This window comes from Microtus oregoni, unplaced genomic scaffold, assembly GCF_018167655.1.
Source record: "Microtus oregoni isolate MIOR12 unplaced genomic scaffold, Mior012 000040F_ref0000088, whole genome shotgun sequence".
Taxonomy (NCBI): Eukaryota; Metazoa; Chordata; class Mammalia; order Rodentia; family Cricetidae; genus Microtus; species Microtus oregoni.
In genome coordinates, this window is record NW_024543207.1 from 16,719,973 (window position 1) to 16,732,509 (window position 12,537).

The 12,537-nt window shown below is 42.3% G+C and overlaps 1 protein-coding gene across 4 annotated transcripts in view; it reads left to right on the top strand.

The window, feature by feature from the left end:
- Positions 1–12,537, top strand: part of Sema5a (semaphorin 5A) — a 432,322-nt gene that overhangs the window by 201,126 nt on the left and 218,659 nt on the right. For all 4 annotated transcript variants that reach the window (XM_041632016.1, XM_041632019.1, XM_041632017.1 and 1 more), the window contains one exon: positions 1,881–1,980. In XM_041632016.1, coding sequence (XP_041487950.1) covers positions 1,881–1,980 — 100 coding nt within the window. The remainder of the gene's footprint in view (positions 1–1,880; positions 1,981–12,537) is intronic.

The following is a 12,537-nucleotide window of genomic DNA, read 5'->3' on the forward strand; positions in this document are numbered from 1 at the left end:
GCTCACAACTGTTTCCAGTTCCAGGAGACTGGACACCCTCATGCAGACATACATTCAGGCAATACACCAATGCACATAAAATAAGATTAAATTAAAAGATTAAAACAGAACCAAAATTTTTTTAAAAGTGTTATCTCCCTCCCCATGGGAAGTCTTATACTCTCTGAGGAATGGATATGGGATATGGGGGAAGATGGAGGAAGTGGGAGGAGGGGAGAAAGTGGGAACTAGGATTGGAATGTAAAACTTCAATTTAATAATAATAATAATAATAATAATAATAATAATAATAATAATAATAATGGAAGTGATTATAAACAGAAAAATAAATTAAAAAGTGTAGCTTCCATAAGGTTGGTACAGAGGATCATTGTGGTCTGTATGTTACTCCCTTGCCTGCTCCCCTAAGATATGTGACTCTAGACGTCTCTTCCCTTCCATTATCCCTGCCAACCTCTCCTCTCTGTAGTTATATAATCCCTATGGCCCTGTAGACACTTATAAATTGTATTTACATTTATAGAGACATTAGCACTATTGTCCTAATGGCATTACAATTTCTTAGAAGGATCCTTTACTCATAACATGTTACAACACTGATGTCTTGTATGTGTAGTTATAATGAGAAGTTGTTTAAATTGATTTATGGTAAACATGAAAAAGTGTTTGTGAAATGCCAAGAATAACACACTTCCGTATGGTAGCATATACATTAAAATTTCAAAACCAAATCTGTGTATAAGCTTAGACCTGTTTTTCTTTAAGAGGAAAATAAATTCCAATCAATATCAATTCCCCAGGAACAGATAATGAAGGCATTTTGCTATCCACGCACGAGGCGTTATATGACAAGAGTTTTCCGTACTAGATCTGTTTTTATCTTCAGCGTCTGTTCGAAGAGATTATTGCCTTTCTTTAAGCCAGTAACAGCATTGGTTTGACAGTTAGCATATGCCCATTTAGTCAGCATGATATTACTCAAGCACTAAATCCAAGAAAAAGAACATCCAACTCTATAGTTGGTTGCCAAAGAAGAGGGGAAGGTATCCTGAAACTGGCAAGCAATGCGCGGCATGTTTCTGCAGTGCCAGGAATGAGGCACGGTTCAGAAGCAGTGTTATGTCCTTTTTCCTACACTGTCATTTCCTCACAGTCTGACTCTGGTAAGCTAATGTCGAATGAGAGTTAACAGTGCTTGTAAAAAATTAAAAAATAAAAGAACCAAGAAGCACAAGAAAGAAAGAAAGAAAGAGAGAGAGAGAGAAAGAGAGAGAGAAAGAAAGAGTGAGCCTTAGAGTGGCTGCCTCCTGATTTCCCTTAGAAAAAATGTAATTGAGCCATAGGAGTAATCACAAATTTCTCATCCCTAAACATTCATAAAGGATCAAATGTGTTTAAAAAGTCTAATTTACAGGGCCAAAATAGAAATCTAATTGACCTGGAATACTCACTTGAAAGCGACAGAGGTGTCCATGCTTTGTCCTTGCTTCTGAGTCTAGTGGGGTTGACCAGTGTGCAGGGTCCAGCCCTGGAGTCTTAGGAAATGGTCCTTACCATCCCCTGTTGCTCCGGTGGGTCTTGTGAAGTGTGAACACTCAGCCTGCAGCCAAAAGGAAAATGCACATCTGGCTTGTTAAGCACCGATGTCTAGATTGCTCTTTGTTGAGTGGCTGCCTTCTGTATTTTTCAGGTTAACATATGAATTATGTGATATCCTGATAAAAAGCCTATAGTGGCACCTGTTAATTGTCCCAGGGGACCTCCAAGTCCTTGCTGCTATGCTTGTTACCTGATCTGCCCTCTCTGTCATCCTGCAGGAAGATCATTTATTCATTTTTTTTTTTTTTACCTTTTTCATTGTTTCTTTCTTTCACATTTAGAAATTGGCCCCTGGTTACGGGAGTTCAGAGCAGAGAATGCTGTGGATTTCTCCAGGTTAACATTTGACCCAGGACAGAAGGAACTTATCGTAGGAACAAGGTAAGAGATGCTGTGTTTTTGTCTTCAGAGATATTTTCTGATTTCATCGTTTATCTGTACAGTACCCCCCCCCCCCGGCTTTCTTGGCTGAAATCAGTGTGTACTGAATAATGTAATTCCATCTGAGAAGGAAGGGTTAAGTACATGCCATTTGGTACGTCCTCAGTAAGGGCACAGCGAGCTCCTCACTACAAGCGTGGACCATCCCCGCCCTGCTGCAGCAAGTCTGCAGACCTGATTTCATGAAATTGTTCCTACCATAATCCCAGAGGATTCTTTCAGGGTTTTATTCTTATGTTAGAGATGAGGAGACTGGGGTAGAAAGTTAACAAAAACAAAAACTTGTTGTCCAGAAGCATACACCCTGTGAAAGATGGACCCCAATTTCAAACCCAGCCACTTTGATCCCAGCAAACATGTTTTTGACTTCTGTATGTTTTTGAGTAAAGTTCAAGAGACCATACATCTCCATATACTTGGGCTTCCAAACAACCACTGTTATCTTGTCTTTCCTCCTTTCCTTTCCTTTCCTTTCCTTTCCTTTCCTTTCCTTTCCTTTCCTCTCCTCTCCTCTCCTCTCCTCTCCTCTCCTCTCCTCCCCTCCCCTCCCCTCCCCTCCCCTCCTCTCCTTTCCTTTCCTTTTCATGTGTGTGTGTGTGTGTCCACAATGTCTCCTCTGATGGTAATCAGATTCCTGTGTGGTCAGCACCTGTGTGTATCTGGGCACTAGGGCCCAACCCACAAATGTATATTTGTTTTCATAATTCTGACTGATATTTCCCCTGAAAGTGTGCAATTCCGACATTCGGAAACATACTATTTGTAAATATGGATTCTTCTGGAACCTGAGGAAGGCACCTTGTGCATCTTTTATATTATACATATTTCTATGTGGTAAGACACATATTTTGCAGATCAGAAGATTTAAAAATCCCTGCATAGACCAGAGTGCAGCTCAATTTAAATTGTGTTCTGGGTCTTCCAGATAAAAATAGAATGTCTTCAAGAACCATCTGCTTTCAGATTCTAAGTCAGAGCATTTGGGGAGGACATAAGGGGTCACCGATTCAACTCTAAACCCCACAGATCACCTGTGGCTCCCGAGAAGCCCTAAGACATGCCTTCGATTTGTACATAGCGTGACATGCTACTGTCCTGTCAGTGAATGGAGAGCTGGCGGCCTGGGTCTCAGTGCCAGGTGGGTGCTGTGTTAATGGTTGTGAGGAGTCTGTGGGTTTGAGCCAGACAGATTCTTGGTGTCGCTTTTTCTCAGCCTCTACTGTGGATGGGACAAGGGGGTTTCCCATGTTGATCTCATCACATTCCATCACTTAGAGTATGGGCTGAGCCATTGCACATGAACTAGATCTTTCTTTCCTCTGGGATCAGGTTTAATTTTTTTTTTCTTGAATACTGGCTAATTCCTTAAACAAACCATTGCAATTTTTCTTTTTGGCTACATCCTTCTCATAGAGAAGGACCTGACTCAATATCCTCTCTGGGTCATAAACAATGCCTGCACTGCCTGGTTCTATTAGTACCGAGGGTCTACTGTTCTCACTACACTGCTGAGGAGGGTATTGTGTTATTCCTGCACAAGTGTCGTCTTTGTCCTAGGCATCAGAGTATGGGTCAAGCCTTTTGTGTTTATTTGTTCATTTGTTTCATTAAAATGTAGCATAGTGTCTTCCTCCTTGTAGAAACCCATAGATAGCAGACTTTGCAACATGCTTAATCTCAGATTTGATTTGTCCCTTTACACATCTGTGGGAAAATTTCAAGAAAACAGCATTGGAATGGCCTCAGGTTTATTTCAAATACCTACATTAGGAGTGAGCATGAGAACGTGGCAGTGGTATGCCTCAAGGCTTGCCTTGGACTATGATCCAACCAATGGGAAGAGACCCTCTCCTCTAAAGCAGGTACAGGTGTGGTTCCAGCCAGCGTTGATCCTGCAGCCCCCACTCTTCTTTCAAAGCTTTTTAAAAGGCTTTCTACCAGCTTGACTCAAGAGTCTCCACCATCATGGAAAATTTGGCATTAGGTCAAGATACCAGCTTCTCTTAGAGGATGTGAGGCAACCTCAGAGTGACCTGAAATTTGTGACAGGCTGTCTTCTGTGCCCACTCTGGGTGCAGTAGTAGTGAGAGATGATGCTCAATGGGACATTGTTCTTGGGCATCCCTCTCTGAGCAGCTCTGCTGGTCTTCATAGCATGCTTTCCTCCACTAGAGAATGGACCAGTGCCAGAGTCACCCTAGTGGGCAGTGTAAGGTGGTACCCAGAATGAGCACAGATGAAATACTCAGTGACACCTGAACTTCAGATGAGCAAAACATGGTATTTTTATAGTAAGTAGGCTTTGAAATCCTGAATACCCTAGGGATACAGGCTGTATCTTATATTCTAGAACTATCTTTAATACATTGTGGGTACTTGATAAGTGAGGAATGAAAGAGTACACTGGGCTTCCCAAGCTCTGAGCATTATTTTCTTATCTTTAAAATTGATACAATAGTTTTCACCCCTTCAAGCTGTTGTGCGGATGAGTGAAATAGTCAATGACAAGCCATTGCCACATTAACACACCCCCTGCAAGTCCACGGTGTGACGAAGCCCTGAGCTTTCCAGATGAAGCCACGTTCATGCTCATACACATTTTAGACAAAGAACCCTGAAGGAAGAGGGCAGGAATTTCATTTAGGAAATTTGGTGGGATTAGGCTCAGGACATTTGAGAGGGAGTCTGACCACTTATAAAACCTTAAAATAGCCCAGCCCTCAGGTTCTTTATAGGAAGGCATGACCTAGCAAGACAAGTTTAGATAACATGTGCATTTTTTTTCAGAAACCAGTAACGGTTTAAAAATATGAGCTGTGGAAAATAGAACAGGCCTCTTTATTTTGATCGCAGTTAGCAGTAGATATTATGGAACCATTTCTGGGACAGTTTCCTTTTATATCAGTTATGATCTACGTCCCCGAGAGCGAAGTCAGTTAAAAATCTTTAGCACTCTTTGATAAAGAGAGCTTATTGTGTAGCAGAAGAAAAAATACTTCTTCAGGCAGTTTGTGCTTCTTTAGCGCCAGAAGGCCTTTGGTTTGGAATCCATGCAGTTTCTAGAAGGATTCGCTCATTTACCGTTTCCAAAGTGTATGGTGACTTTCACGTGAATTCAAATGTCTTGGCGTTCAAATCCTGCCTTGCTCCTGCATCTTAAAAATTTAATAATGTTCGTGTCTGCAACCATTACACTTGGCCATCTTCCTTTTAAGGGAATGTGGAGCATGCAGGAAGACAGGAGGAAATCACCACTTCCAGAGACAGCCACAATTCACCTTTCAGTAAACACAATTACTCGGCTCCCATGTGCTTCCGTTCTCAGGATAATTTGTTTCGGGCGGCTATATTCTTCTTGCCACAAAACCTACTGAAATCAACTTCATGGATGAAAGAAGAAAAGAAGATCAAGCAAAAGAATCCGCAATTGCTTAGGTTTTCTGCGTGGCTAACTGTGGAAGCAACAGCCGTGATCATACTTCACAAGCTCCCATCTTCCGTTTGCTGCGGGTAGAACTGTAGCAACATAGGGGAGAGAGGGAGAAAACATTTTTCTTTTCCAAGTGCGTTCTTGTGCCTGAGATTCAATCTAAGGGGTAGCAAGTGCTGATCCTGTGTCCCGGGGATCTGGACTGTGTGTTGGATTCTAGTGGTGGTTGCAAATGACAGCTGATTGGCTGCACGCAGCATTATGTGCGGTCCAGTCGTTTGGAAGTTAGCTACATTTAATAATACAAAACGCTGGGCACTGGTCATGAAAGAGGGCATCGTTAAAGCACTTGAAGCGTCGTTGCCGTGGAACAATGGGGAAGAAATGGAGGTTCCTTCGTGGCTACTTGGCCATTTGTCCTCAGAGTGACTTTCTACATGAAAGCAAAGTCCACTGTGTGTCTCTGATGTTTTCCCTTTAAATTCCGTTTGTCTCCTAAACTGTCAATTAGTTACTTTCCATGTTTTCCTTCTGACTCCCCTATTCTCCACCTACCGTTTTCTGTGTGATGCTCATACGCATAACTGTGGTGTTTCCGTTAGAAAGGGCCCTGGTAGTGATCCCAAACCAATCCACAGTCTACATGACTCAGTCATCTGCGTGGATGAGGTGGTGAGATTGGGACCCAGACACCTTATATGTGCATCAGATAAAGATCATATTGAGGACAAAACCAATGATTTATTTTTCTGGAAATGTTTGCTTTCAATTTTACCGGAAATCTACCACAAAACAGTAACACTCTGACTATACCATGAAGACAGATGCCGGATCTGTGTAGGTCTCCTTATACACTTGATCTAATGTGAGGATCAGCCAACCATGCCCCCACCACAGACCTAACCTCAGTGCAGATTCCCCCCATAGCTGTGCACCTGGGATCATGTCAGGACCCCTTTATGGGTGTATATTTTACACACTTGATCCATCATTCCAGCCCCTGAATCATCATCCTAATCAGAAAACATTTCTCTCTACAGCAGATGATAAGTTTTTACATTCCTACACAGAAAATGTCAGACATTGTTGACTCCCCATGGGAATCCTTACCTGCTCTGAGGAGTGGATCAAGGGTGGGGTATGGAGAAGGTGGGAGAGTAGGAGAAGGGGAGGGAGTGGGAACTGAGCTAGATATGTAAAAGGAGAAAAGATTGTTTCAAAAATAAATAAATAAAAAGAAAATGGTATAGATTACCAATAAGCCCAGCTTTTTGTTTTGTGTTGTATGTTTTTATAAGAAAACTAAATAGTTATTAATTCAGTTTGGAAACCAAGTGCTTCCAATACAGGGCTTTAGTTTCTTCAGCAATCACAGTGAGCGAAGTTGTTGAATAATTTCACTGTATTCTTGGACCATTTGTTCTCCTCATACTTAGCTTTCTAAATCTGAAAATCAAAACAAGGAAAGAGTCACACACTTTCCTTCTTGTCGAATTTGCTTTACATATTCAGAACTGCTGAAACTCTTTTTTTTTTTTTTTTTTTTTGATTTTTCGAGACAGGGTTTCTCCGTAGCTTTTGGTTCCTGTCCTGGAACTAGCTCTTGTAGACCAGGCTGGCCTCGAACTCACAGAGATCCGCCTGCCTCTGCCTCCCGAGTGCTGGGATTAAAGGCGTGCGCCACCACCGCCCGGCTGCTGAAACTCTTAAACGCATTGAAATTCTGGGTTTGCATGGGACATTCGTAGATTCCTGCCCTGGTCATCACAGACCATCAAATAGTTTAGTTCTTCACTGTGTGTGGCTGGGGAGGCATTTTTATAAGTTGTTCTTTGAAGCAAGAAAAGGATGTATATAGTTGGTTGAACTGCATGTCCTTAAAATGCAGCTACCTTGCAGTTCCTACCAGACTGGGCAGTGGCTTTGATGGTTTTCCTTGAGTTGGTTCTGCCTTGTTCCCATTGGAAGCCAAGACCTTGGCGCTGCTTCTCCCTAATGACCTCACAGTGAATTGCTTTGAGAGAGCACCTGTTCTCGTAAGAATGTGATAAATAAAGGCTTTTATTTAGTTAAACTGAGTTTTTCCCTCATGAAGCAAGTATTCTACCACTTCTCATCACGGTGTGTGGGGGAAGGGTTCTTTTAGATTCAGATAAACGTTACTTTTCCAAGATTGCTTAATGCTATTCTCTGTTCTTCAGATAGCGTTAATCCCTGTTTGTTTGTTTGTTTGTTTGTTTTTTGAGAAAAGGAGAAAAAAAAAACAAGTTTCCACCTCCTCCCAGCCTCCCATTTCCCTCCCCCTCCTCCCACCCTTCTCCCCCTCCTCCCACCCTTCTCCCCCTCCCCCCCACTCCTTTCCCCCTCCCTCTCCAGTCCAAAGAGCAGTCAGGGTCTTAGGTCCTCCCCCCTCCGTCCATATCTAGGAAGGTGAACATCCAAACTGGCTAGGCTCCCACCAAGCCAGCACATTAAGCAGGATCAAAACCCCGTGCCATTGTCCTTTGCGTCTCATCAGCCCTCATTGTTCGCCATGTTCAGAGAGTCCAGTTTTATCCCATGCTTTTTCAGTCACAGTCCAGCTGGCCTTGGTGAGCTCCCTGTTTTTGCTTTAAAATTTTTACCTGAGATTTAACCTGCTGGAAGCACCATATCATTAAAAGCAAATCTAGAAACGCTTATAGGATCCACAGTTCAGCTTCCAGCAGACGCACCGCTTCCTGGTTTTGAAGGGTGTGTTTTAGTCGGGCTTATGCATGCAAATGGATGGAAATAGAAAACACTATCCTGAGTGAGGTAAGCCAGACCCAAAAAGAGGAACATGGGATGTACTCACTCATATTTGGTTTCTAGCCATAAATAAAGGACATTGAGCCTATAATTCATGATCCTAGAGAAGCTAAATAAGAAAGAGAACCCAAAGAAAAATATATAGGCATCCTCCTGAATATTAACCTTCATCAGGCGATGAAAGGAGACAGAGACAGAGACCCACATTGGAGCACCGGACTGAAATCGCAAGGTCCAAATCAGGAGCAGAAGGAGAGAGAGCACGAGCAAGGAACTCAGGACCGCGAGGGGTACACTCACACACTGGGACAATGGGGATGTTCTATCGGGAACTCACCAAGGTCAGCTGGCCTGGGTCTGAAAAAGCCTGGGATAAAACTGGACTCGCTGAACATAGTGGACAATGAGGACTACTGAGAACTCAAGAACAATGGCAATGGGTTTTTGATCCTACTGCACGTACTGGCTTTGTGGGAGTCTAGGCAGTTTGGATGCTCACCTTACTAGACCTGGATGGAGGTGGGGGGTCCTTGGACTTCCCACAGGGCAGGGAACCCTGATTGCTCTTTGGGCTGACGAGGGAGGGGGACTTGATTGGGGGAGGGGGAGGGAAATGGGAGGCGGTGGCAGGGAAGAGACAGAAATCTTTAATAAATAAATAAAAAAAGTTAAAAAAAAAGAAAGTATAATCAGATAAGGAGAAAAGAAAAGAAATTAAAGGTAACATGCGCCAAGGGGATGAAATCAGTGATTGGGAGTGAATCCAAGAAGCACCAAGATGCACAGAAACCTGAGGGGAGGACATGGCCACAGAGATACTGTGTTCTCATCAATTATGGCTTAGGAGACGCAGTTGAGAGGGAAAGAGGGACGGGGCTGCTCACTGCTACCCCTTTGGTTATATGACCTCACCTGAACCCTTACTACTAGACTTAATTACATTTTCGTCTCCTTTCTATTTCCTCCTTGGAGCTGGTATTGGGTGCATTGGTGCGCAAGATCTTTTTCTTCATTAGCATGGCTTAAGGCGAGCCGGCATTTAATGTCTCCTTTAAAATAAGATAGTTTCTGTCTCCCTTGGCTGCAGGCAGGTGCTCCAGGGAGCCAAGGTCTGAAACCTTCTATCTAGGCACTGTTACTGAGATGCAGTTGTCTAGATATCGTCTTATGTAGACTTGTCTAGGGAGAGTGGTCTTTTGGATTGTTACCAGTTCTCGTAGTTTTTTGATACATTTTCCTGTCCAGGGTTTAAGTCCATGCAGGTGGCCAAATTCATTGGTTTTTTTTTTTTTTTTTTTTTTTTTTGTACTGTTGAGGCCAATAGAGGATTTAATCTCAGAGTGACTTGAGCTTGAGATACTTGGGCTAATAATTCTCTGCACTGGCGACCTAACTCTGGCTTATTGAGTCAACCCTCACCATGCAGGCCTTCCCTCCCCATTATAACTCTTTATTCCTAGATAGAATGAGAGACTCAAGCTCTTGAAGAGTTTAAAGACAAGAGTGCTTTTGCTGTTGTTGTTTATTTAAAGAGATGGGTTTTTTGGGAAATACCAGATTTGAATCGTTTCTACTAAAAACCCATGTGTGGGACAGGAAATTATTTTTTTTTTATCTCCCTCACCTTGTAAGAGTTCTATCTAAATGTTTTAGTCATGCCCACCCAGCAAAACCTTTTTCCATCTCTCTTCTAGGAATTTGGTGGTTTGGTGTAGTGACTCTATTCTCCTTGGAGCAATGCCCCCTTTCCCTTTTCTCCTCCTCCATTTCCTATGTGCCAGTTTCTCTCACACTAGCCAATTGAGTATGATTGTGAGGTAGGACCCCATTCAATGGGGAGAAGACACAATCACCACATTGAGTTAGAATTAAAAAAATTCAATCCCTGTCCTGGTGTGCGTTCACTCTTCCAGGGCACACTCTTTTGAACAAGAGACATGTTTGTCTTGTCCACAACAAACAAACACAACACCAACCAACTAGCCAAGCAAACAAATAAACAAACAAGCTTTAATCATATTTCCTTTTCACGTGGTCCTTTCTTTTTCTGCATTGTCTGTTTAATTAACTTGACCTATGGACTCATTTTTTTTTTTTTTTTTTTTTTTTTTTTTACATCTTGCCTCTTAAAGATACCCAGCTATGACCTATGGACTGTGTGTGTGTGTGTGTGTCTTCTAACTTTGTTATCCTTTGTCCTCTATTTACTAAATATCAGTATACTTAAGGATCAATTACTCCAAATTTAAGCATCCTCTGTGCTTGCCTCAGCTCTGGTTCAGAGAGATTCCCGACTTTTGGCTTTGCAGGGTGGCAGGGACACGAGATCACAAGGAATAATTTCTTTGTTAGTAGACTCGGTGGCACGGAAGACACTAGTAATAAGGGATTTGATGGTTCTTGGGGCAAGGAAGGCTGCACTGGGAAGGCATCCATCCTGGAGATGTTTCAAGCATGGGTAGACAGTAGACAAGAGAAGGATTCTCACAGGGAAATTACAGAATGCCCTGCGTCTGGGAAAGAAGAACTTGGAATGGGGCTGCACATAGGAACTCAGAAAGGAACGTGACTGTGGGTGAGGCCCCAGGTCAAAGGCAGAGCCGGGACTTGATCTTCTAACATAGGGCTTGACAGTCTTTCACACAAGCCGAGGACTCTCACCTGGGCTTTGTAGACCTGGGAGGTCTGCCAGACTCCATGGCTGTTCAGATACTGTCCTAGCTGGCACTGGGGAGGTCTTGCTAACTTCAGGGAGACACCCCTGATTTCCTCATGCTCAGATCTCTGCACGAGGAGATGCTGCTACTGCGCTCTGTGCCAAATGTGCCAGGGTCAGGACGGACCATAGCTGGGGTTGTGGTCAGATAAGATCCAACCTAAAGCTCAGAACAGAAATAGGAAAGGAAACAGAAGGAGACATTTTTCAGAATTGGGCTTGAGAGTGATTGATGGCAAAGAGAATGGGGCATCTGAGAGATAGTGTCCAAGGGGACTGCTGTGAGATTCTCTGGGAAAGGGAATGCCCATGAATGAGCAATGAGGCCTTGCTTAGTTAAAGCTGTGTGCGCACAAATTCTCAAGTTTTACTAACTGAAGAGAGCCCAGAAAAATAATTGTCCATATAAGTAATTAAAATGGTGAACATTACTAGGAATTCACAAGCTAAAGGAGTCAGAAATATTTAGCTGCTATTGTTCCAAGTGATTGGTTTCTCTATTAACTGGAAAACAGAAAATAACAAATCACATAGGAGGAGAAGTCAGCATGGACCCTGGTGTATTATTAAGTCAGCACCAGAGGCATCCAAACCTCATCCAGAGGTCTACAAATTGTATTAAAACATATTAAAGTCTATATGACCGGAGTATTTGCTAACAGTGTTGCCTTGTAACTTTTGTCCAAAATATGTGTCTCAGGAAAGGTTTCTCTGAACTGTTTCCTAATGCAAGCATTGAAATCTACCATTATCTCCTCATTCTTGCTAAGTGAGAAACTACTCTATTTCTGGGTCTTTTATTGTTATTTTTTTAAAAAAAAAAAACTATTGTGGATTTGTTTCACTGTGTTCTTCTTTGTCTTTTTGTTGTCTTCAGGATTGAGCCTTGATTTGTATGCCAGACTGGCCTCAAACTCATGTGGCAATCCTAGCTTGACCTTCCAAGGGCTGGAATCCTATGTGTGCACTACGTTGACTGACAAGATCTTAGTTTTTCCCTTCTTGTCTTGTTAGGGAACTGGTTCTAGAGATTGCACTCAGCATCTTAAGCATTCTGGGAAGTCGTGTAGCCCTTAACTGTGTTTCTATCCTCTAACCTTGTTTCCGGTTGCAAGAATGGAGCCTACTGTCTGTCTCCATTACATGCGAAGCAAGTGTCCTGCCACTGCAATGTGTTTACATGTGGCTTATGAACTTTTCACTTAAACATGTCAGTGTGGTATTGATATGGCTGAACATAAGTTTTATGTTTTGAGACTTTTTTCTAGTATGTGCCACTTTTAAGGGTTCAATTGAAATACTCTTTTTTAAATAGAAATTTAAATGAGCCTGTGATAAAGTATAAGGAGACAAGTTTTCGATGTGATTAAGACCAAAAAAAAAAAAAACACAGGTGTTTAGAATGAACTTGTAGTCAGTAAACAGAAAGAGTTTGAAGTATCCACTTTAAACAGGTTGGGGAGCTGCGTCATTAAATTCCTTCACATTCCTTACATTTGTTAACACGTTTGCTCTCTTAAGGATTCACGTTTAATTTTTATGGAACATTTTATGTTTCATA